At 38.6% G+C, this 25,037-nt stretch overlaps 2 protein-coding genes, 1 long non-coding RNA gene and 1 pseudogene across 3 annotated transcripts; all 4 read left to right on the top strand.

Annotated features, from left to right (window-relative positions):
* Positions 1 to 25,037, top strand: part of LOC145480540 (uncharacterized) — a 72,738-nt pseudogene that overhangs the window by 20,254 nt on the left and 27,447 nt on the right.
* Positions 2,902 to 5,656, top strand: LOC145482993 (uncharacterized). Its single transcript, XM_081461617.1, has 3 exons — positions 2,902 to 3,009; positions 3,467 to 3,724; positions 4,716 to 5,656. Exons 1-3 carry the CDS (start codon positions 2,976 to 2,978, stop codon positions 5,324 to 5,326), a joined length of 903 nt encoding a protein of 300 aa, XP_081317743.1. The 5' UTR covers positions 2,902 to 2,975; the 3' UTR covers positions 5,327 to 5,656.
* Positions 7,043 to 15,453, top strand: LOC145480995 (uncharacterized). Its single transcript, XR_014048579.1, has 3 exons — positions 7,043 to 7,589; positions 8,190 to 8,290; positions 14,541 to 15,453. It is a non-coding gene; the product is annotated as an uncharacterized LOC145480995 (long non-coding RNA).
* LOC145480538 (kelch-like protein 24) lies at positions 17,547 to 23,273 on the top strand. Its single transcript, XM_081458776.1, has 3 exons — positions 17,547 to 17,583; positions 20,285 to 20,557; positions 22,650 to 23,273. Exons 1-3 carry the CDS (start codon positions 17,547 to 17,549, stop codon positions 23,237 to 23,239), a joined length of 900 nt encoding a protein of 299 aa, XP_081314902.1. The 3' UTR covers positions 23,240 to 23,273.

Raw genomic sequence — 25,037 nt, 5'->3', positions numbered from 1 at the left:
ACACTTCGGTCACACTTAGTGCGACCAAAGGACACCGTCAACCCGGCTAAACAAGATGGTGTTGTCTACAGGATTCCCTGTGAGTGCGGCAAAGTCTACATCCAGGAAACAGGGAGATCTATGCAGGAGAGGATCAAAGAACACGACAGGGATATACGACTCGCCCGTACCCAGACCTCCGCCGTTTCTGAACACACCCATGAGACCGGCCACTATCCTATCTGGAATGAGGTCAAGTTTATTGATCGAGATCCTCACTGGTACACACGTAGGGTCAAGGAAGCTATTCACATAAGACTTCACCCTAACAACATCAACAGGGATAGTGGAATTGAAATTCCTGAAGCATGGATACCCACGATCAAGAAACACAACAACAGGAGAACGGTACAACAGCGGACCACTGAGGGAACAGCTACTCGCTGGAACAATGGAACAATAAGAGGATCGAAATGCACCAATCACAGCCGACCTTTGTGATATAAATGATACCGTGCAATCAGTCGACCTTATCGCCTGAAGAAGACTAGCAGTGAGCAGTCGAAACGTCGCGATCTACATCTCAAGTGACTACATCGTGAGACAAACGATAATACACTTTATTATTAATACAATGAATGTATTTTATACAATGAATCAGTTAATCTTTGCTGATTTTGCTTACTTTCACAAATAGTGTGCTAAACCCTTAAGAAAAATTCATGTCTTTTTTTTTCAAGTTTGGATTGGGATATGTTAATCAAGGCCTATTAATCTTTTTAGTTATAAACTGAAGCAATAAGTTTCAATTACTCGCAAATTAGCAAATACATTTACAATACAGCAGCATCTCATTTACCATACCATAACTACTAATACGATAAAACTAAATAATTTGAAGCCCCACACGAGCACACTTCGTGATTCTCTGTAATAGCACCCTGTTCTCTAAAATACCTCATATTTTCACCTTCTACTGTCGATCACTGACCTTTCGAGTTGAAAATCTTAGTAGTGTCTTTCATTTTTTTCATGATAATTCAGTTTTATCCAAATTACAAGTATAACTTGTAAGCCACACATGTACGCACTGCGGACCTATTTTTCATAACCTTAATAGCTTTTGTTCGTTTCATGTCAAGGGTGGTGATAGCCGCTGACAAGCAATACTTGCAGATTCGAACTCTTCTCGTTGGAAAGCTTTCTTCTTCCACCTCGATCGTCCCCTTAAGAAGTAGCTTTACTTCAGGTAAGCGTATCAGGTCTTAAGTTTGTAACTAACTGCCTCAGGAAACTCAAAACGTTAAGGCGTGCTTGTTGGACAGTTGTATACGTTGCCCGACGAAGTTCAGCTTTGGATCGACAGCGAACCGTGTACTGTCTGCGTTATGCAAGCTTCTTCCGCCGGGCTTATTTGGTTCGCTCGCACCGAGTGTTATTCGTACGCGGAAGAAGGTCGTTTGATTGCACGTAGAACGATTCCGTACTGATAATGACCGAAAGTCGGTCCGAATTGAGAACTGTACTGTATTCATTTCTCGTTCCTTAAACATAAGGAACGAAGAAGTTAAAAATTATAAACATAATAACTGATGCGTTGTTTATCCAACGACCACCAGTCCGGATTATCCCAATACATTAGGCCACCATACTTCGCATAATACAAAAACGTGAATATCACTAAAACGAAAAAAGATATTCCAAAAAGGAAAACGCCTGCCCATTCTTCTTTACTTTGAAAAGCCTTTCAAATAAGCAGCAATTATTTTTTACTTCATAGGCACTTTAAAGTCAGCAATTACATGTAAGCATTCGTAATTTACATGTGGAAATCGGGTAAAAATTATATATATGATATCTTTTACCACAGCATCAAATAGATACAAGAAATATTTCAAATAAATACCAAAATGGAGAAATTTCAGATTTACAAAGAATATATTAACAGATTCTTGACTATCCATGCATCTGACAACACATCTAAAATTTTGGGAACATTTTTCTAGCTTAATATATTTTGTATAACAGAACAAGAATTTCTCACTCGTAAGCTTTATTGAAAATTCTGTTTAATGATTTCATTTCCTAGATTTAGCCAAAACGTGTAACATTTTGGACATTTGAAATTTATCTTAATTGCTATGTAATGCTGGCATAGAAGAACGCGCGCGTCCTGTCGATTTCGGCCCGATAATCCCTAGATAAGAGGAAAGTCTCACTTCACGTATCGATCGTTTCTGTGCTTAAAAGAATGCAGAGTAAAGATGCTTACAGATTCTATGGTCTCTTCCCAAAGGATGGTAACAGCAGCTCGTCAAACTTGGCCCGCAGTTCTCATCGTTGTGCTTCCTGCGGTCCTAGGATAACCGTTATCTGAGCAGACTTGTCTGTGACATAGAACGCGAACACAAACTTTCCTTTTATTTCATAATTGTGACAGTATTTATCTCAATTCGAGATAAATATATACCTCCTGAAGGCCTGCATTCAAGGCATTGGAAGGCATTCGGGACTCTCTTTGTCCGCCATCTTGAATTTCTTGGTTTGTTGTGAAACACAACACTCCAACCAAAACACGCCTTTACACTGGTTGAAACGCTAGTTTCGTGACATCACAGATGTCCTAATTTATTGGGATCTATTCCGGACTGACCACAGGAGTAAGCATTTGTGTCACCCGGACGAAAGGATATGCCGAGGATTCGGGCGAATCGTCTTCCAGGCAAAACGAAAGCACGCAAGAACTTGGTCCGTTTTTCTTGTCTTTAATATTTCGAATTTCTTAGACATTTCGGGGATTTCAGTTGGCCTCTGTACATATTCCCGTATCAATCAATATATCTCCTGATAAACAATAAGATCAGTTATTAAAAACTGATTCCATACAAATGTACCATTTTGCAGAAAAGTTTACTCACTTTTCAAAGTGTGGACTGCAGAAGGGGCTTGGTGAGGATCGTTACTGTGTTACTGAAGGTCAAACAAGCGCCAGCAGGATGGCCGAATTCAACCAGACTGGAGAACCTGACGGTGAATTGCAGTTGTGTATTATTCTGTCAGACGCATTCATTGGCTGCAAGAATAGGGGACATTATCATCTATATTTTGCTCCATCATTATACGATGTTACACCGCCGGAGAAGGCATGATGCTGGAAACGTCTTTGCTCTGAACAGTTTACGAGTTTGTAAAACTGTTTAGTTCTGTGGATTTCATGTTGAAGGAGATATTCTGATTAGTAGCAGAAACACTTACGAGCCCATCCAACCTTTGTATCAGTTCACCTTTTAACCCTCGTAGCTCAACAAATTAACGGTACTGTAACAGATCGGGCTCAAATTTCTTGGGACAGATGATTATGTCATTTATTTTCAATATTTAGACTACGAGTAATCCCCTTTTGCTTAATCCGTCGAGCGTGTGCGAAAGGAGGGACTACCAACAAAGCCAGAGAGCACTGTTAATTGCTTTTTTATTTATCATGCAGATGTGCAGGCCGATTTCACAGAGGACAATCCCTTTTCCCAGCCCTGGGAAGACAGCGACTTAGCTCTTGTTGTGGAAGGGCAAAGGTTTCATGTTCATCGTCTGATATTGACTTTAAACTCGCCTGTATTCAAAGCTATGCTGACATCTAGTTTTAAAGAAGCAACGAGTGGTGAGATTACACTACCCGAGAAGAACGCAAATGAAGTGTTAGGTTTTGTTAAGCAGTTGTACGTACACAAGAGAGAGGAGATCACAAGTAAGTTCAACAGACTTGCACATCTTAAGATACCTTGCAACTCGCATTCTCCCCAAACCACATTAATTGTGGGGTGCGGCGGACTGCACGTCACAGGACTGCCCAAGAGACACAGATTGTACATATGGGTTATTGATCAAGCGTGAGGTCAAGATGGCTGAATATTGGCCAAGTTCATTTTTTTTTTTTTTTTTTTTTTTTGCATGTTTTTACAGGCTTCATTTGTTAATAACCTCATTTTGCACAAAACCCAGTGGACAAATTATCTAGTGTCACGTGACAAACGTTAAACGTTACGGTTTTTTTAGTTTATTGAATCTGACACTATTGGCCTTTGATTACCCGAAGTCATGTTCAGAAATTTGTCTTTAATACCTTCCAAAGTAGAAATGTTGGCGTGAAGTCAGTTGGCACAAAAGTAGACTTTTTGAGAAAAAGTAAGTTTCTTAGACGGTGGATTAAGCATTTAACAAGCCAAAAACTGCGTCGGAGATCTCAAGGGGGGTGTAATGGAGTTTATTTTGTACAAAGTTACCGCGGTTAGTTGTAGGAAATATCCCTCTTCATAAGGGGAATGAATGAGACTGTGATGGTAATTCAGGCAAAGCTTTCACAAGTAATTATACCAATCGAGTTGTGCATGTCTTAACAGCTTTACTATAAAGTATCGTTCATATATGTTAAAACTGATCTATATTTTTGGTCATGTTCTTACTGTGAACAGTCGTTGGTATGCCCCTTGCTGCGTAAGAAAACTTATACCACTGTGTACTTTCCTTAAATTTCACACTCACCTAGAGGCAAATTTGGGCAGATCGTTTCAAAATTGTTTTGCGAAGTGTTCAAGGGTCTTAAATCTTGTATTTTCAAAAAATGGAATTTTTTTTGAAGAAGCCATATTTTTTTGGTACCTACCACCTTAACGGCAATTAATATTTTGAGTCTGGCATTCTTTTGATGGGGATAAAGTCCGCTGTGAATTATTTTTCAGTGAATAATGTGGAGCACTTGCTGAAACTCGCTGATGAGTACCAAGTAAAAGGAGTCCTTGACCTGTGTGCCAGTTGTCTCAAGAATGAACCTAAAACAGAGTCCAATGCTATGAAGATTCTTCTTCTCGCTCAGCAATACGGTCTCTCAAGTATAAGCGAAGATTGCTGTAATTTACTGGCGGGAATAAAGTTGGACAGACTTGAAAAGTATGAACAACTTCCATTGCTTAACAACGAGAACCTCCGAGGCATTCTCCTTCCAAGAATGAGACATTTGGAAGAATTTATCAGGGACCTCAGTCCTCAAGTTGCAGGAATTGTGGCTTGCACCACATGGCTGTGGAACGAAGCCAAGAAGCCTATGGCTTGGTGCCCGACCCACTTTTCGAATGGGCAAACAAAAGTAAGCCTAAGAAATTGCTTGCGAACGTGCTCTGCCTGCAAACACGTTATTCATTGCTTGGCTTTTGACACCGTTGAAAGATCTAGAGATTATTATCGGAGTTCTGAGAGCTGCACTCTTTCCCGCTCTTACACTACTCGCGACGGCGATCACTTTGACAGTAACCTTTCGAATGTTTTGGAAAAGTTGTTTGATTTAGCTGATTAGACCCGCTAGCTGGAAGAGCTTCCTCAAGTATTGCATGAATTTACCCTGGTCCTTGGTACGTCCCAAAGGTTTTGTTACTGACGTGCCATGAGAAAACCTGTGGAACCAGAGTAACATGAATTGAAAATCGGCGAAAAGAAATTTGAATTCAAAATATCTTATTGTTTTGTTCATTATATATTCACGAGTTTATTGAAAGATGACTAAACTGACTGGATTCTGTTCCCATTGGTTAATAAGAACAATCGTTTACGAAGTAGACGTTAAAAACGGAATTGCTGATGGGCCAATGCTGGGTTAAATAAAAAATTCTTAATGTTTTTTACATTATATATTTACGAGCTCATTGAAAGATAACTTAACTGATTGAACTCTGTTCCTAGAGCTTAATAAGAACAATCGTGTACCAAAGTAGACTTTAAGAACGGCATAGCTGTTGGGTTTTGTATTTAGAAATTCTTCCGATTAAAACAAAATTAAATAATAACGTCAAATCAAGAAGAATCGGCATCGGGCCATATTGCCCACGCTGCTGGAGCTTATCCCGATTTCTGTAGCATCAAGCAAGTAGAAGTATTCCTACTCGCTCCGTGTTGACATTCTAGTACACCGCAGGGCTTTGTACGCCCGGTTCTCATTTATACACTTGGGTCAGTAGAGAGAAGCATTGTTCGACTTACGTAAGCTTCAAAAGGGTCGAAAACTTAAAAACTTAATTACTAAAGAAATGGAAAATCATGATGACCTGTTACCAGTCAAACAGAGGACGGTTAGCCAATGAAAAACATATTGTAAATTACCATTTTATTTTACTGTATATTACACTATATCCAGTATCTAAGAGAAATAAGCCGACCCCCAAGCATTTTCGGGGTGGAGAGAAATAAGAAGTTCAAATGATCCGCCCGCGGGTTCATCATCATAAAAAACGCTGCTCAACGTTTGAAAATAACGCTGCTCAAAATTTGATAAATCATAACTGATAATGAAAAAGATGTTATTCACCAGCATTATTTTGTACGTTGTTTTGTTCACCGGCATGTATGTCCGTTTATCCTAACTTTCATCATTGGCCACAACATTTTGTGATAATGGTGAGAATTTCTAAAAGATTTTCATGAATCTGATCATCTCAGGTAGCTTAAGAATCACTTTGTTATATGGAATTAACTTCGGTTGATTTGATCATGATTTGTGTCAACACGTGATGAAAACATCAATATTTGCGTTCTCCGCTAAATGTGAGACCAAAACCACGAAAGTGCCATATGGTCCGGGGTTGTCTCGCAGGTAGGAAAATTCTTAGTCCCAGGGCAATAATAAAATTTCAAATGCTTCACCCCCAGGATTAAGATTTGAGCTAATGCCCAGCTATTGCTCCCGGAGGTATGGGCACTGCTAATTACGCTTCACGAGTGTGTGTGGCCTAGGACCGAAGAAGACAGAGAGTTTCGTGGAAAGGCGGAAGTGGATTGCGACGAAGAAGATAGTTAGCTCTACGACCACACTGCAAATGGCCTCTAACAGCAGCGAATCGGTTATGTATATGGCAGCTAATATCTCACCAAGTTCACCTGGTAAGCCTTTGCATTATTAATTTGATATGTTAAGTTCTTCGACATCGCATATAGACATACAGGCTTCATATTCTTCTGTAAAACTGGTGCAAGTAATGCCATGTCTGTGGTAGGTTGATAGCGAACGCCGATCGCGGGGCAGAAGACTCCTGAAATTTTCGTATAGGCATCATCCAACAAAAAATGACGTCACATCCGGTTTAAACTGCGCTTCGCGGCTCGTTTCACAAAGCGAGAAAATGGCGTTTCGATTACTCGTGGTTTCCCTCTATTTGTAAACCATCAGTTTCGTTTCATTTTATATTGAGTATGGAAGGATGTTGCAGACACATTACTTCGACTTTTGAAGCAAAAATTTCGGGAAAAGAGAAAAGTTTATTATTGTTTTGAAGCAAAATAACGGAGAGCCTTCCGTCATCGTCGGGCGAATTTTACACATTTTTAAAACTGGTGTTGTTCCGACTTTTGGTTCTTGTTGTTCGTGATTTAGTGATAACAATAAGTGCAATAGCCTATAATGTTAACAACAACCTGGATGAAGTATTGCTGGCCATAGTTTGCACTGTGTACTACGGGAACATAATTAACAGAAGCCGTTTAGCTCCGAAAGTCGCTGTCACCAGAACTTTTGTTACTCTTGGCTCACGTGTATTGGTAGAAGAGACAAGCTGGATCGCATGCTGAAGGTCAGTATCCCACATTCCTACATCTCTCGTTGAAGATTGTTGTTTTCAGTAAGATACAGTACATATGTATCGGTAGTTTGGGGTCATCAGTCTCTTTCTCTTTGGTGAGTGCTTTTAAAACGCCCAGTAAAAACTTGATTCACGGCATGGAAACTTATGCCTCGCTGGATCGAAATTCGAGCAAGATTTTTGAGTTCTAGTCCTCTTTAAAAGTAATTAAATCAATTATTCAAATCCAAGCCATCAGAGGGAATCTGCCATTGAAGCTGCCCTAAGTTAAGGTCCTGTTCATGGACCTTCCCCTTTGAAAATCGTGGGGGTGTTCTTTGAGGCAACACAGGTCCCACTTGTATGGTCTCGGGTACCCGGGATAACCCTCCCCCTGAGGCAACTTTATCAAGTGTTTGTATGAGAAAATGTAGCCCATGTAGGCCGAGTAAAAGTTGACCCTGCATGATTATTCGTAACTCCTATGGAATAATCAAATGTGCAACTATCCCTCTTTGTTTAAGTTTCCCTCACTCATTTGATCAGAGTGGGTTTTGCTGAGTTAATTTTCTCTTCTTTGATACAAATTGCTGCTTTAAATCTTAAATCTAGGCATTACGTGACACTCGCCATGCTGAGAGTTGTTCCAGTTAGGCGAGCCAAAGTGTTTATGTATACTCAAAGAAAAGTTGTTGGTTACTTTAGCTGCCAAGGTGAGTCAACTTGCCCACCTGAATTGTCTCACCCCCAAGTCTGGTTCATCATCCTTGTGTAAACGGTTGGTTGAATTTTGCAAAGAAATAAGTGAAAAGATAGCTCCGCCAGGGTAACTCGGGGAAAGGGTTGTCTCTGGTACACAAGAGCTATTCTATTTTATTTCCATTTTCCCTCTTCCTCTTCCAACTGATTATGCAAAATATACTGTCCAAAATCTTTATGGGTACTGATGTTTGAGAGTGTCATCTTTATCACTACTGTGGAATGTACCTCACCATACGGCCACCCCTGTTAACACAGCCACCTAGTTATTATGGCCACTCTATTCTGGCTCAAACAAAAGCTCAGTCGGTCATTTTCTTATTTATTAATTATACAGTCAGATTTTTGTGACCTGTTGGTGACCAGATTAACAGAATTCTGGCACATTGTAGGAGTAATTTATATACAATTTACAGCAAGCAACAGGCATCATTTTGTTAGTGAAGTCCCATGCATATATGTAACTCTTGATTATTTTGAGATTTTATCTTTATTATGTCATCAAGGCAATAATATTTTGATTCCTGCTCCAGCGGTAGGGGGGGGGGGGGAACTCTCCTCTGTGTGCTATATACAGCTGTGCAGCCCCAAAGGGTATGGTTATTCAGTCGTTTTGGTCATAAATACTCCAGGGTAAGGCTTTTGCCCTCTAGTCTTTAATTTGTTATGTTTTTTTAGAATAAGCTACCTCAATTTTCATCATTATTGATAAGACCATCGACAAAAGTCCTTCAAAACTTATGTTTAGGGCAACTGTAGCAGTCACAACAGTCATAAATGGGGTAGGGAAAATCACAGATTTTGGTCATAAATAGGTTAAGAGTTTAACTTTTGTGAAGAGGTCTGCACTGACCCCCACCCAATTTTTCTGGGATGTACAAAACACATTTTCTTAGCAGTTACTACAGTCTTGCTTTAGTAAATCAAAATAGTACTTGCTGCCAGGTACTTTATAAAAGTATAACCCCTCCAGAAGCCTTCACAAAGTACATGTAATATCAGGTACTAACAATTTTTTTTTTGCGGCTGATTAAAATTTGGTATTAAATTGTACTGAACTGGTGCAGATTTAATATACATTATATTTTGTCACACTTAGTTCACTTATTTTAAGACTACTCAGCAGCAACTAGTACCTCTTGTATGACCATGCAGTAACAGTATATTCCAAACAAAAAAAAAAGTACATGTATATGTATTACTATCCTGCCTGGAAGAGTGTGTAGAGAGAGCACACAGTGCAGTGCCCTACTATATGTCTTTTGTTAGGTATAATAATCTTAAATTTAGAAGACTCATATTGATCTTAGAATTCACAAAAAAGTTGATTTCTCGACAACTCTCCTTTAGCTGTGTCACTTCATAATAAATTAGCAGTTTGGTATGTTGTAGCATAGAACTTTAATTAATTAAGTTATCGCACCGGTATCACAGAGGTCATGGGTTAGAATCCAGTTCACACCTAATTTTTTTTTCAGACTATAATTTCACCTTTGCTTAAGTTGTGTATAGTACGTTGCAATGATCAATCATGTCTTTATAAGTTGATCAATGTATATATGAAGAAGCTAGTCATAAAAGGGGATAAGTGACGATTTTGGTTGCTTTTCTTTTTTCTTGCTCCAAATTAGCTGAAGTTTTGCATGTGGTCTTCAATGTAATAGAAAAATGTGATTCTGTATTTTTGTCGCTGGTTTTTGCTTTGTTTTCGAGTTAAAACGTAGGCAAAAAACTTGGCTTTTCCTAGCCATGTCTTTAGGAGTTTATTTGTTGAACAGCAAACAGGCAGACTGTTTATAGTGTATGAAGTCAAAACCAAATCCCACAGCATATAGAGCGGAAATCTGGGAACGGATTGTTTACACCGGTTATTGTGACGTGAACACAACACGTGAATCGATCGAGCGTCAAACGAAATGCCATCAAACAAAAAAGAGATGTGCCGCATTAGAGCTCTGTCAACTAATATCTTAAGCATTGTTTTAAAGTACCTTGTGTGCCTACCTGGTGGTTGAGAGGCATCATAAAGCCTCGATAAACCCGTAAGTCATCAGCACGTTTTAAAGAATCAAAATGTGTTCTGAAACTTCGAAGGCAGCTGATATACCGTAATCGTGTTATCGGCGTTCGAAGTCAGATCGAGCCAGGTAGCAAAGTCCAAGAGCAGTTCTTGCCCAAGAAAAATACCCTCTGGTGAGTTGTGGCCCATTTGCCAAGCGTTGCTAGCGTCAAAGTTTGGAAAGCGAGAACTGGTTTTAGAGTGATAAAATTTGTCTTGTATCGACCGCCATGTCTTGCCGCGCACAAGGTGTAAAGACCCTTCCCGGCATGCATTGCGATTACGTTCTGCGGACGTTTCTCGAACTGGTAACTAGATTTAAACATAATAATGGCCAGCAAGTGGCGATCGATTGTAACAGATCTGTGATCCAGTTTGCGTTGATTTTATTTCAAATCGGCATGATTTGTAGTGTTTTGAGCTTCTGGGATCAGGGGACATGCAGATGTATGGAGACCCGTACGTTGCGCAGAAGGGTTAATCTGTTAATCTGTCAGCCCTATTTATAGAGCGTTTTCACGTGGAGTCATCAAATTCTTAAATCCAAAACTAAACAGCCGCCAAAGTTGTTATCCTCATCAGGCATAAGAGGTACCAGCGCATTTTGAACTTGGAAGTTATGGCGGTGCGTGACATCAAGCTACGATCGCGTTTGTCGAAAACTATGTTTTATCTCGTGATTTTTTAGCCATTGAAGACGTTGCCAAATTACCATTTTCAGGAGCCCATCATGGGCTCCTACCATTTTGCTGTTTTCTAAGTGAAACCAACATCCTTGCCGTCACGCGTTAACGTCAAATTAACATTTTAACCTATTTAGACCTGAAATCAACATCATCGAGCTTATGCGCTGCGTAAAATTGACATTTTGCTGGTTTCTAAGTGAAACCAACATCCTTGCCGTCACGCGTCAACGTGAAATCAACATTTAAACCTTTTTTGACCTAAAAGCAACATTTTTGAGCTTATACGTTGCGTGGAATTGACATTTTGCTGGTTTCTAAGAGAAATCAACCTCCTTGCCGTCACGCGTTAACGCAAAATCAACATTTTAACCTATTTAGACCTGAAATCAACATCATTGAGCTTATGCGCTGCGTAAAATTGACATTTTGCTGGTCTCTAAGTGAAACCAACATCCTTGCCGACACGCGTTAACGTGAAATCAACATTTTAACCTATTTAGACCTGAAATCAACATCATTGAGCTTATGCGCTGCGTAAAATTGACATTTTGCTGGTTTCTAAGTGAAACCAACATCCTTGCCGTCACGCGTTAACGTGAAATCAACATTTAAACCTTTTTTGACCTAAAATCAACATCATTGAGCTTGTGCGTTGCGTGAAATTGACATTTTGCTGGTTTCTAAGTGAAACCAACATCCTTGCCGTCACGCGTCAACGTGAAATCAACATTTAAACCTTTTTTGACCTAAAATCAACATGTTTGAGCTTATACGTTGCGTGGAATTGACATTTTGCTGGTTTCTAAGAGAAATCAACCTCCTTGCCGTCACCCGTTAACGTGAAATCAACATTTTAACCTACTTAGACCTGAAATCAACATCATTGAGCTTATGCGTTGCGTGAAATTGACATTTTGCTGGTTTCTAAGTGAAACCAACATCCTTGCCGTCACGCGTTAACGTGAAATCAACATTTAAACCTTTTTTGACCTAAAATCAACATTTTTGAGCTTATACGTTGCGTGAAATTGACATTTTGCTGCTTTCTAAGTGAGATCAAAGTCCCTGCGGTCGCGGCGGGCCGATCCTTTGTTATGATAAACCGAGGCGAGACTTCGACTTATAACAAAGGCTTGGCTTGGTTATTATAACAAAGGATCGGCTCTGTTTATCATAACAAAGGCCCGGCTTCGTTTATTTGCAGCCTCGGCGGGAAAAGGGCGTTAGGTATTTTAATCAAAAGTGAACTTTGTCGAAAACGCTCCAAATTTCGCATAGAGTTTTGTTTAGGTATGTTTAGCAATGTCCCGTAGTTTTTGCGCTAAACCTTGCTTCGTTTTCAGGATATTGCGTATGCAAAAAAGCACTCGGTTTTCCTAGCTGCGTCTTTATAAAGCGAAGCAAAAACCAGCGGCAAAAATACAGGAACACGTTTTTCTATTACATTGAAGACCACATGCAAAAATTCAGCTAATTTGGAGCAAGAAAAAAGAAAAGCAACCAAAATCGTCACTTATCCCCTTTTATGACTAGCCTCTTCATATGTCCCACTGACTTATACTTCAACATTTTATCTTAAAGTTTGTTTATTTGTTTTATTGTGTGGTTCTAGAAAATGTCCATACCCACCCCAAGGAGATTACTGGAAATTCCAGGGATTGGGAGGGTCTCAAAAGCCAAACTTTTTAAAGAAAACTATTAATAAAAATTGGAATTTTCATAGGGATGGGATGGGGAGATCTCTGTTTAATAAATACATAAATAATATGTACAGACCCATTATCTGATGTGAAGACTGTGCAACATATCCTGGCCAACGAGTTGCCAAGGTGTAGCATCCTTGTTATCAATTTCAAGTACCAAATTAAAGAAGATCAGTGTGTTAGATGGGAGGGGGGAATTTTTCAAAATATCATAGACTAAAAATATATATATTTTCCAAACTCAGTCATGTTAGTAGTGTTAGTGTCTATTTATTTATTTATTTATTTATATATTTATTTATTTATTAATGAATACCTGTGAAGAGATAGTCATACATTCTTGCAAATATTCTGGGAGTCTCCCACATACCGGTTAGATCATCCAGTCCCCCAGGAAAGTTATGAAATTTATTCTCCAAGTAAACTACTGAACCATGGGCTCCAGTGGGGACAGTGCTATTACGATGCAATTTGCAGATGTGCTACATAATATGAGCGTAACAGTTTTGTTACCATGGCAACAGACTGCATTTCAGACCTTCCCTGATATTCTAGGCTTTTCTGGCCACCTCATGTCCTTGATTAATGTTTTTCAAGCTGAAAATCACTGGATTATTGAAATTGGGTTAGAGGGGACTGGAAAAGATTGAGTTGCCAATAGGGAACATTTTTTTGTAGCCATATTAGTGTGTTGCTTGTAGAACTATAAGGTTACCAAGTTTCAATGATCTCTGCTGTATATATGGTCTGCACTTGATGTAATATTGGGTTTGGTGTATGACATCATCAGTCCTCTCATTTGCATATATTTTACACATTTTAAACTTAAATATCTCCAGAATTAATGCAAATATTTGTTAAGGTAAACAGTATTTGTAATCTATAGCGGAATTCTATTTGATACTCCTAAAAATTCTGAATCAAGGGATAAACATTTGATGATAGTAGCATGCCAAATCATTGAGTTGAATTTATGCTGCTGACATTAACATGTACTGTAAGGTGTTGAAGAGAATTTTGGAGGGGAATTTGGTGTGTTTATTGAATTTCCAGAGGTTGGTTGGCTGGTTTTGTTATTGCTTTGTCATTATCTTCCATGTATTTTTTTTAAAAGCAGAGTGCTTGGTGGCAAAAGCAAAACTGGTAATATTCTCACTTATCTGTGTTTCTAAAGTCATGTTTTTAGGTTTTTGGGGTCAATCTATTAGTAGTTGCACTGTCTTAAATTACAATAGAAAAGATGTGATATTAATTATGTAAGTTATACTTTGGTATCGTTCATACCAAAATTATAGTAAGTTTCTGGTTCAATGTTTGCCTCTGCATTAATTTGATTAAACTACTGTAGTTTATTTTTTAACGGAATTTAATTCTGTCAAAAGGGAGGTGGGAATCTGAGAACAATAGTGAACTAGACCAACAAATATCCAGAAATCTACCACCATTGCTTTCATGGCTGAGTGGAGATGAATCTAAGTCAGACCAAAATTAGAAAAAAAATTACTGATTTATTGGAGGGTTGAAATGGGATCCTGGCTATGGGAGAGTAGGAATCAGGGCTGAGGGGGGTGGGTGGTGTGCTTGTGAATTTAAGAACCTCTCTGAAAGTGAAAACAAACTGTAGGTTTGAAAAGTTTAAAGCGGAGGTAAAAATTATACTTTAATATATCTTGTTTATTAAGGTGGTAATGAGCATAATACCCACTTAGGGTGAGTCACTGAAACAATGACATAATTTATGTTTGTCTTTTCTTAGGTGGTTACCTCCTGGCATATACACCCCACACAGGCATACAATGTTATGATTTAGATGATGCAACCTGCTTTCCCATGTTTAACATACACGTAAGAGTATTGATCAGTGGACCAGTGTACCAGTGTGATTTCTCTACTGATAATGAGAATTATAATAAAGATACAAAGCCACTCTGGTGTGATTTATTTAATTATTCCTTAACAGTAAAGTGAACCAGTTAAACCAAAGGTTGCACTCTGTAAGATCAGGTGTACAAAAATTAAATAGAAAATTTCACTACATCAATTTTATTAATTAAGTATACTTCTCTGCAAAATATAGCTGGTATGTTGTTGTACTGGTAAGAATATAATTTGGAAATTTTTATGGGAAATGTTTCCATTTAAAAATGTAGCTCAGATGCCACAACTATAGTTCTCCTTTCTGTGGTGTTTTCTTTTGTGGTAAATTGTGAAAACAAATTATGTTGACCTACATGTAAGTTAAAAAAAAATACAAGTAGTAGCTCTTCTGAAAAAAAAAAAGTTAATTTGTTGTTGTTTCTTCCTGTTCATTTTTTCCTTGAACATTTTTATTTTCCTAATAAGTAGTTTAGCTAGCCATAAAAATGTTTTGTTGTCTCTGAGACCATTTTCAAGATAAAAAAGTGATTTGTATATAAAATTTGAATTTTTGGGGGTGGGGGTGGGGACCTTTTCAGAATTTCCCTAGAAAGGTCACAAGGTACAAGGGAAGAGGCAAAAATAGAATTTTAAGTGTTAAAACATATGTTTTCATCATCAGTTTGGGCCTCTCTGTGAAGCTGCATAGTATACTCTAGGATCATGTTATACCCATTTTAATTCAAAATACAAATGGAAACTTGCATTGACAATCACTTAATCTCTTGGCACTGTTTTGTTTTTTAATAATTGCCTTTTTTCACAAAACAATAATTTGAACATCTTTGTTTCACAAACTGGGAGGGGGGGGGGGAAGGGGTATTCTACAAAGTTTTAAATGGAAAGGCCTTATCTCAAGGTCCATTACCCCTTACCCTTTTGTATACATTTGTACCATTTTGTTAGAAATGGCACCTCTTTTGTCGACCTTACATTGCAAAAGGGTAAATGTACCCCTTTAACAAACCTATTTAAGAATACTGCATCCCTTTTCTATTCCCTTGGAAAGAAGTTAATAAATAATATTACAGAATCTCTTCATTCAGGCTGAGGAGAGTAAATGAGAGCTTTTCAACAACATTTTAGAAACAGAAGAATGGAATCCCTAAATGACAGATTTTCCTACCCTTTCATACACCTCAACTTGTGAAATCCCTATCATTAATTTTATACCTGACGCCTGAAAAAGGTACTCATCGTGAGCTGAGCCTCCCCATATAGGTCATTACAGAGAGCCTTCCCACATACACAAGTCAGGAACTCTTGACAAGTACTGTAAGTAGATGCTGGCTTTAAGACTGGTCTGAGCCAGCTTCTTCAGTTTTTTAGCACAAACTTGTTGCTCTCCGTCAATTTCTAGTACAAAACCTTTTCTTTGCTGATCTGGTCCAAGTTCACAGACACTAGCATCACTCTCACGACACTGACTCTATCACTGTCACTCACAGTCTGATTCTTCAGTTTCACTTCACCATGCTTCTTCATCACTCATCATTGTTAGACATGAGTTCATTAGCTTGTAAAATTCACCAGCCTGGCACTGTCACTGTTGCTATTGCCTGTTCCCAGACTTCCTTTTATGGCTAGGTGTAGGGGCATGAAATTTCACTGCTGTTTACGAACAATTTGTTTAGATGGCATATTGAAAGTGATGAATTACTGAAAATTGTCAGTATTGCTAGTGTTCTCTCATTTCCTTAGGGATTGAAATATCTTGATGTAAGATTACAAAGAGAAAGCACACTGAAATATAATGCACAATTTTTTAGTAACCTTTCAAAATGGGTTGCCAATATGACAGGGATTAATAGATGAGGAACTTGGTCTGCAAACAGGGCAAATGAGAGGGTTTGAAGAAATTAAAGGTGCATGCTTGACCTCAGTTGGGGGGGGGGGTATTGGAACTTAGCGCTGCTGACGTCTAACACTGTTGAAATGGAAAAATAAATTTGATTATAAATGAGAAAAAACCACGACATGTCCAAATTACTTAATCGCCGTTAAAACTAATCCTCTTGCTTTGTTTTAAGGGGTTCACGGCCTGCCTGTAACGAAGCGTTTATCAATTAAGGGATTGCTTAGGGAAAACATTTGGTTCTTAACCAATCGTAACATGTTTTATGGCATCAGTTTGAGTCATGAGCAAACACACGAGTTTGTGTTAGTGTCGATCGGCAAGAAAGTTCTGCAAAGCGCGTTATGTGTGTGGATCTGTTCTTGCAGTGATACGATTAACAGCACTCAAGTACTCTCGAGTGTTTGGCAACAGTAAATTTTAAAAAAGGCGCTTCTGTTAATAAGGTTCCCCCATGTCTAGAAACCTGTCATTGTGCATTTTTCTTAGTGTGATGCCTACCTAAGAGAATGGGGTATTTGAATTGAGTGCAACTTACCTAGAATTCATTATTTCCACACAAACGATGACTCCTGTGGAATTCAGCGAGGAGGAAATGGCGACATTTCGTAAAAAACACGCCTTCAAAACAGCGTGTTTTTGAATAAATAATTACCCTGTCCTTCAAACAAACTGATATGACGAGGAAGAAGACAAAATTTTGTTTATCGTGGCCAAATAAAACGTTAAAAATATCCGGCCGATTGCAAAATATTACCATTTTACTTACTGAGAGAACGATTATGCCATGTTCAAATTTGATTTTGCCGCTCAACGCTTTTTTTTACCGGATGTGACGTCATTTTTTGTTGGATGATTCAGATACACAAAAAGTGCCAGGCGTCGCAGAGTGTTCTCCCCCGCCCCTTCCAGTGTCACGCGTGTCATGGTATACACCTCTATCCTTGTGTAATCCTTGTGCAGAACGCGCTTTGCGACTACTGTGTAAAGATGGCATGTAACATCGAGAAGACAAACGTTGCAACTGGTGAGTAAACACTGGAATTACTGGAAAATTTGAAGTACAACTTCAAGTTGTGATCGCTTGTGAAATGTAAAACGTTCTTTGTCATTTTAATCCGTAAAATCATTGAATCTAATAAGGCCCAATCGTGCTCCAGCGCAGCTTCTGCCATGCCGAACTAAATTCAGGAATTTATATTTATATTTAAAGTTCGACAAAAGCAGGGTAGAAGTAGGCGTCTGAATCAAACTTTTAAATTAAGTTCGGCAAGCAATAAAGTTCAGCAAGCTCTGCCGTTCTATACGACGCTGGTACGGCAGCGATTCAACCGTCGTGCTTTTTCGGCGCCAAAAAAAATTCATAAATTATTAATGTATTTTGGCGCGATTGAGTTCCCGCGGGGAGAACTTTACGAAAAGAATTGAAGCTTTAGTAAATCCTGAATACTGTGGCACGACGTCTGAAACAGAGTCGTGTTTCCCCCGTGCTGTAGCCGAACCTAATTAAACTTTGAGTTCGGCACGGCAGAGGCGCGATGTCTAAACTTGGCCATTAGGTGAGGCCAAATCGCCATTAAATGTGCGTTTTGTTCTTCCTGCATGAATGGAGTGTCCACATGCAGTGAAATTAACGTGAAAGAGATTTCAAGGTATTTTTTCCCGCAATATATACATCTAACTACGATCAGTTCCTGTATAAAGTACAGTTTATCGCACTTAGCTTTTCATGTAAAAATGCGCTCAAAATCCCCCCAAGAGACTTCATCCAATGTGATGGACATTTGTAAACTCACATACCTGCCAACTCTCCCGTTTTTCCCGAGAGTCTCCAAGTTTTTCATCAAATCTCCTGGTTTCCCGGTTAGAGCACCAAATCTCCTGGGAAATACCTGGACCGTGGCTTTTTCAAAATTTTTTCATTAATTTCATTATTTTTGAGATTTCAGAAAGGAAAATAAAACAAGAAGTGGATTTAGTGCTCTTATTTGAGCTGTTCTTTATTGGAAAACATAGAACAGAACAATCAAATTGATATATATTTAACGAGTATCATAATTGGTCAGAAGTCAACCAATCAAATTGCATAATACGTGGTACAGTGTAGAAAGTTGGCACGGTTTTTGCAAGCTGTTTACATCAGTCGAAGGGAAGAAGGCAGCATGTCTTTCGGTTCACTGCAAAAAGAATTCTCAGGTGCCCTTTCTAGACATCTCCAGAATTTTGTACTCTGGGGGTTGGCAGGTATAATGACATTTTATGGAAAGTGAAACCTAGTGGTTCCACTCTCTTTTCAACTTTGTCATCACATTTTCGGGAACTCATCACAGACAATGTTGGAAGATTCCCTTGAAGATTCATGTGCGCACAAAATTCCCTCGTGGTTTCACTGCTGTTTCATTTTGTCATGTTCGTGGCCAGCTCCATACCACTGGCAAAGCACTCTGGTGCAAAATACCCCCCAACAACGCAAGCTGCAGTGCTGAGTAAAGCTTTTATCTAACACTCTCAGATTTGGCTCAACAAAGCTACAATGTATGTATCCTGCAAGAATGCTTATACCCCAAAAAATTCATGCACACCACCACTGCCAAGAAAAAAGTCATGCACATTCAGTGAGCTGACAATCAGTATGTTGCACAGAGAAAAAATATAATGCAAACCAATTATTGAGAAGAACTTTCCAAGTGCATGGTTAAAGGTTAAAAAAAAAATTGTGCCGTTACCAAGTCACCCAACACCCCCTCAAAGGTCAAAGGGTTCACCTCTTAGAGTAGACACAAGTGTCATTTTTCCTCACGTCATGACCACAAATGTTTCAGTGTGTCCCCCATGTACATGTAACACGTCGCCATAACTGTTTCATTTAAATTCTCACATTTCTATAAGCCTTTCCTCTTACCACGAGTTTGCACTGACCTTAAAAAGCCCCTGAAAATTTGGCAGACACTATAAAAGTCCTTGAAAGTGAAGAAAATAGTTCTTTCCTTAAAGTGCTTTGAAGTTTGAGTTTCAGTGAGAAGTCATTTAATGTTTGAGACTACAAGATAAGTACACAAGACCTTTCTTTAGAAAGCTGACCGAAGAATTTCAAAAAATATTAGTAATAATGAGATCCACCCTCATCTGTAAACATATACTATCAATGTGGGATCATACTACTTGTCAGCTAAAATCCTCTTAAGTTGGGAGGGGCAGCCAAGGGCATGGACAATGTAGGTCGAGAAAAAACACCTCAGTCTCAAAATGTCAATTTGATGATACTAGATTTCATTGATTATTATTTGACATACTTGACAGTGTAAGGTGTCCTTAATTCAGTACTGATGTGAAAGTCCTTGAAGAGTGCCAAAATTCTCCTTGAAATTAGTCCTTAAACAGTCCAGACAAAAACTTAGACCTTAAGGTCTCTTCCCTTTGTGGTGCAAACTATTAGGCCCCTTTTACGGTAGCATGATCTGGTTACTTAATGGTTGGGTCTTTGCAGAAATCTAGTCTATGTGCAACTCTCTTCACTTCTTGGGTTGCCACATTCTTTATTCTATTCAGTTCTTTCTAATCATCTTCCATATTACTGGTATTTAGAGGCAAACACAGTTCTAGGTCCTTAAAATTGTCAATGCTTGATGGATTAACATCATATTTAGATTGAAAGGCCATGCCTCAGTTGGAGAGAGAGGAGGCATGCAGATAGTCCATTTAGTCCTAACTAGATTTTGTCTTTAAAGGCAGAGACCAAGCAGGAAAGAAGAGAAAGCACTGCTTTTCTGAACCCTGGGAAGATAGTGATGTAATTCTTGTGGTGGAGAATGAGAAGTTTCATGTTCACCGTCTGATACTGAGTATGAACTCTCCAGTTTTCAAGGCTATGTTCAAATCACAGTTTAAAGAAGCGACAGCCAATGAGATTTCACTGCCTGAGAAAAATGCCAGTGGAGTTCTGGACTTCCTGAAGATAATTTACGGTTCCCAATACATCCAAGAGCAAGCAAAAATTACAAGTTAGTATTTTTCCAGTGAAAGTTAACATTTAGGTGACACATTTCAGTTGAAAGTAATTATATCATGGTCAAGCTCCTGCATGTCGCAGGTGCGTGAGCCAAGCCCCATTGTTTAGAAAATTTGGTAACCCATCAAGCTAAATAATTTGGGTTGTGCCGTGATTTTCCCTCTGTCCATACATGTGTCCATATGCCCCTTCATGTAAATCAATAAGCACTTAATGACTGGCCCTGAAGGGAAATAATGAGTTTTGTTCCCAGAGAACCTCAATGTTCCCCAAGGCGAAGCTGTGAGGGGTCATCTGCAGCTGAGTGTTGATTGATACCATATATGAACATCTTGATCAGTAGTCAATCAACATCCTGATCGATACTCAGTCGACACTCGATCAATATGTGATCAACTGTCAATTGATATTCGGCTGAGTGTCAAGCAACTCATATTTATGTATTAATTGAAAATCAGTCAACTGTCGACTGAGATGTCGATGGAGTGTTGATTAGGGGAGCAATGATTCATATTCCTTGCAATTCGATTCAATTTCGATTATTTCCTTTCGATTTCAATTTCAATTTGATTATGCAAAATATTAATGTTTTTTAATTCTTACAACATGATACACAATGTAAACAACATACAACCCTAAACCCTCAATTTTAGGATACAATGAGTGTGTCGCACGAGGTTTGCCCTATTTGGAAATTTTCAAGGGGTGGTAGAAGGGCAACATTTTTACCACGCAACACAAAATGGCGCACAAACTACAAATGCCTTTACTCGTCAATCAAAAACACATTTTAAAGAGTTCTGGATTTTGATATCACAATGTAATAACTCACTGAGGGCACTCTGGGAATGGTATGCAAAAATTCGAACCAAAATCAATAAGTGGAATCAAAGAATTGGGAATCCAAACAATCATAATCGCTATTAATAGAGAATTCAATTAATCGTTACACCACTAGTATTGATTGAGTATCAACTGAGTTGTCAATCGAGTGTCAATCGAGTGTCGATCGATGATATCGCTCAAGGGTATCAATCAGCACTTGACTGCGGATGCGTTTAGTACACATGATCACACAAAATTGCCGCGGTTTCTAGGAGCATGACCTGATCATGTGCTAGTCAGAAGTTAAAGTTGTTGTTTCCCTAGGGTCAGTTAGTGAGTTTTGTTTGCACTCAAAGTGAGTTAGTGAGTTTTGAGCAATGACACATGACACTTTCTCCAATCGGAAAACATATTTGAGGTGGGAGGTATAACAATGTGAAATGTAACACTGTGCAACAACCACATTCCTACGGCTTTTCCCTTAGATATTGGGTGGGGCGGGTTTACAGCATACATCTTTAATATTGGGTTTCCATGTTATGTTCAATTGACACCTCTCAAAACAAGGTATCCACTGACCAGTATTACGTGACCATATTGCGGGCTCATGTATAGAGCTCACCTATGCTTTTTTGGAGTTCACCACTGCCCACAACAGGTACAAGTTTTTGACTGGATCACAGGCTGGAGCCATGATGATGTTAATGACAGTGATAATAATAAAATGATAAGTATGCACATGTAGAAGACGCACAGTAACACCCTTGAGAGGTGTTTACTTCTGAAAATTGAAATTGTGGTTTAAAAAATTTAATGTTTTTGTCACTAGTTGATATGAAACAGTTTGACAGCTACAAAGTCCGCTACGAAAGTCACAAGTTTGACCCGAGTTAGGATCCAGCTGGATCCCTTAGGGAAGAAGTTGGGGATGAGTCAGTAAAACAGGCCATCTAGCTTCAGCCAACCAGAAACATGTCTGTATCAGAAGCCCATCACTCTCAGTATATATCATAATCACTAAAATTTGATTTTTGTCCCTTCATCTAAGAAGCATCCCTGCTTGTTTGAATCACGGTAAGGCATCTCTCTCTTTATTATCAATTACATCTTATGGACTTCTACTGTAGGTATTGCTTAGCTAGACTGTGAATGCATGTGTATTTCCAGACAGCCGGAAATATGTCACTCTGTGTTCGCAGGCTAGATATTGCTTCAAAGCTCAAAATTAAATCAAAGATGTATACTTTTTAATGTTTTAGAGGAAAATGTGGAAGATCTTCTACAGTTAAGTGATGAGTATCAGGTAACACAGCTCATCTTTGACCCTTGTGTGAAGTTCCTCGAGGACCAACCTAAAACAAGAGAAAACATTATGAAGATTCTGGCAATTGCAAACTTGTACAACCTGGAGAAAGTACATCAAAGCTGCATCGACCTGCTCAAGAATATGAAACTTGAGTCCCTTTCAGAAACTGTTCATTTGCAAGATCTCGACAAGGAAAAGACGCAATATTACCTGACACAAAGGATTGAACGGTTAGAGACAGTTCTTGATGGGGTGTTCCCCCAGGTTTTTGGGTTGGTGTTTAGTTTGATGAGTCTCTTGCATGACTCTGGAGCAATGGTACAATGGTGCAGTAAACATGTCTCTAAGGGTAAATTTAGAATGTACAGATCATTGGAAATTAGAGAATGTATAGGCTGTCAAGGAATGTTAAAGTCAATTGTTGATGCAACCTGTTTTGTGAAGCATGGAAAAAAAGTCCCCTACCATGGACCCTTGGTTCATTTTGATAACAATCTGTTCTCTGTTATGCATGATCTCTTTAAGGGGATTAAGAAAAACTGAGGACTATCCTTTATAACAAGGAAGAAGTATTAGACAGACTGAGTTCTTAGTGAGCTGCATGCAGTCACACACTCTAATTGGTTTTACATATTTCCATAAACGACCAATCTAACTCTTAATTTTATCAGCTATGTGGGCTTAGGCCTATTCATAAGTACATGTAACTTAGTCACCATTCAGTCTTTTTTTTCTACCATGCTCGTGATCAATCTCCTCTGAGGTCATGCTATGGGTGAAATTGTCCCTGGTGGCAGGGGAAACTCCCATATGAAAAGAACGGTGATGCTCATCATTAATTTTGAAAAGAATCCCTGAGAGGTACCAAGATCCTGTCCTGTGGGCGTGGCTTGAAGTGTTTTCCAACCCTAAGAGGTACCAATTCTAAAACAACACATTATCTCCTGTCATCTTTTTTCGGCTCAGTACCCGAAAAGGTGCCTCAAAAGCTCCGCTGTGGTCCTTTTGAGGCTGAACACCCTAAGAGGTACCAAAAGCACTTTTTTTTATCCCTAAAAGCTACAACAAGTACCCCTGTCGTTTTTATATGGAAGTTCCCCGTGGGGAAAGTGCCCCCATAAAACTCTGCAGAATTTTGAATCTTTGGTAGTTTTTGAAAAGTATAGCTATGCTATTAGTGAGGCAACAGGAATCACTATGCTGGTGTTGAGAGACCGTTAGGTCATACTGTTAGATGCGCCCTTTCGAGCTGCTATTTGTAAGGTTGTTACTGTGCATTCCGTTCTGGTCTTTGATGTTGAAGTTACAGATTTAGAAATAGAGAAAAATAAAACTTGTTATATGAAACCAGGAAAAAATCAAGCGAGTACTCTTTGCCATTTTACACTGTGAAGACTCTGACATTGAAAAGATTAAAGTCTGTTTATTAACTTTAGCTGTCTCTCATACTTTTAGTTATTTTTTGTAGATCGTAGTCTAAATAATATGTGTGTATTTAACAAATTGACGTCAGTTTTTTTATGCCTTTGTCCTCTTACTGGTGATAAATTGGGTCATAACATTGTCAAAGTGGCTGTGGAACCACGAGCCGCAGGCGAGTGGTTCCGCAGTAAACTTTGACAATGTTTGACGAAATTTATCATCAATAAGAGGTCAGACGCATAAAAAATTGACGTCAATTTGTTTTTTACAATAACAAGACCCCAAAATGGTCAAATTCCGGTAATAAATGAGGGGAAAAGATGCCGTAAACTTGCCGTAAACAAAGATAAGTGAATTTTATTCAAAATGACGCGAACATTGTCAATAGCTTTTCTAGCATTTTGATTGGCTACTTAAAAAAGTCCATGAAATCTCGTTGGTTAAAAAGTTGACAGTTTGACAGCTGAAAGTTGAACTTGAAAACTTGCATAAATTAAAATTTTATCCCTCTGTATTCTTATTGATTATAAAAATGAGCCAATCAGCGCGTGATAAATTAGACAGGTATTGTAAAAAATATTTTCTAATAGCATGCCATTTTGTAAGTAGTTGTCAAACTTATGTGTATTGATTTTATTTTATTTTATTATTTTGTATTTCGTTATGAATTAAATTTAAGACATGACCACATTTAAAAAATCGGTACGGGACTTGGGCAGAGCCAATTTGTTTTCACTATTTCTAAGTCCATAGTCTGTGCTGAAGGGTTTAAATAGGCCTTTCAGGTACTCCGGAGACTGACCATTCAAAGTTTTAAACATCAACTTCAATTTTTTCTTTTTCCTTCTGATATAGAGATTATCCCATCCTTAGCTTACTGCGGAGGGCAGTAGCGCTAGAATAGTGATCAAACTTGCAT

The sequence above is a fragment of the Orbicella franksi genome, chromosome 3 (assembly GCF_964199315.1).
Source record: "Orbicella franksi chromosome 3, jaOrbFran1.1, whole genome shotgun sequence".
Classification (NCBI taxonomy): domain Eukaryota; kingdom Metazoa; phylum Cnidaria; class Anthozoa; order Scleractinia; family Merulinidae; genus Orbicella; species Orbicella franksi.
This window is presented reverse-complemented; position numbering and strand designations above follow the sequence as displayed.

Coding starts and splice junctions, on each gene's coding strand:
- LOC145482993 (XM_081461617.1), top strand. CDS start 2,976: ATGGCCGAATTCAACCAGACTGGAGAACCTGACG. Junction 3,010..3,466: donor CCAGACTGGAGAACCTGACG/GTGAATTGCAGT, acceptor TTTATCATGCAG/ATGTGCAGGCCGATTTCACA. Junction 3,725..4,715: donor CAAGAGAGAGGAGATCACAA/GTAAGTTCAACA, acceptor ATTATTTTTCAG/TGAATAATGTGGAGCACTTG.
- LOC145480538 (XM_081458776.1), top strand. CDS start 17,547: ATGGCATGTAACATCGAGAAGACAAACGTTGCAACTG. Junction 17,584..20,284: donor GAAGACAAACGTTGCAACTG/GTGAGTAAACAC, acceptor TTGTCTTTAAAG/GCAGAGACCAAGCAGGAAAG. Junction 20,558..22,649: donor AGAGCAAGCAAAAATTACAA/GTTAGTATTTTT, acceptor TTAATGTTTTAG/AGGAAAATGTGGAAGATCTT.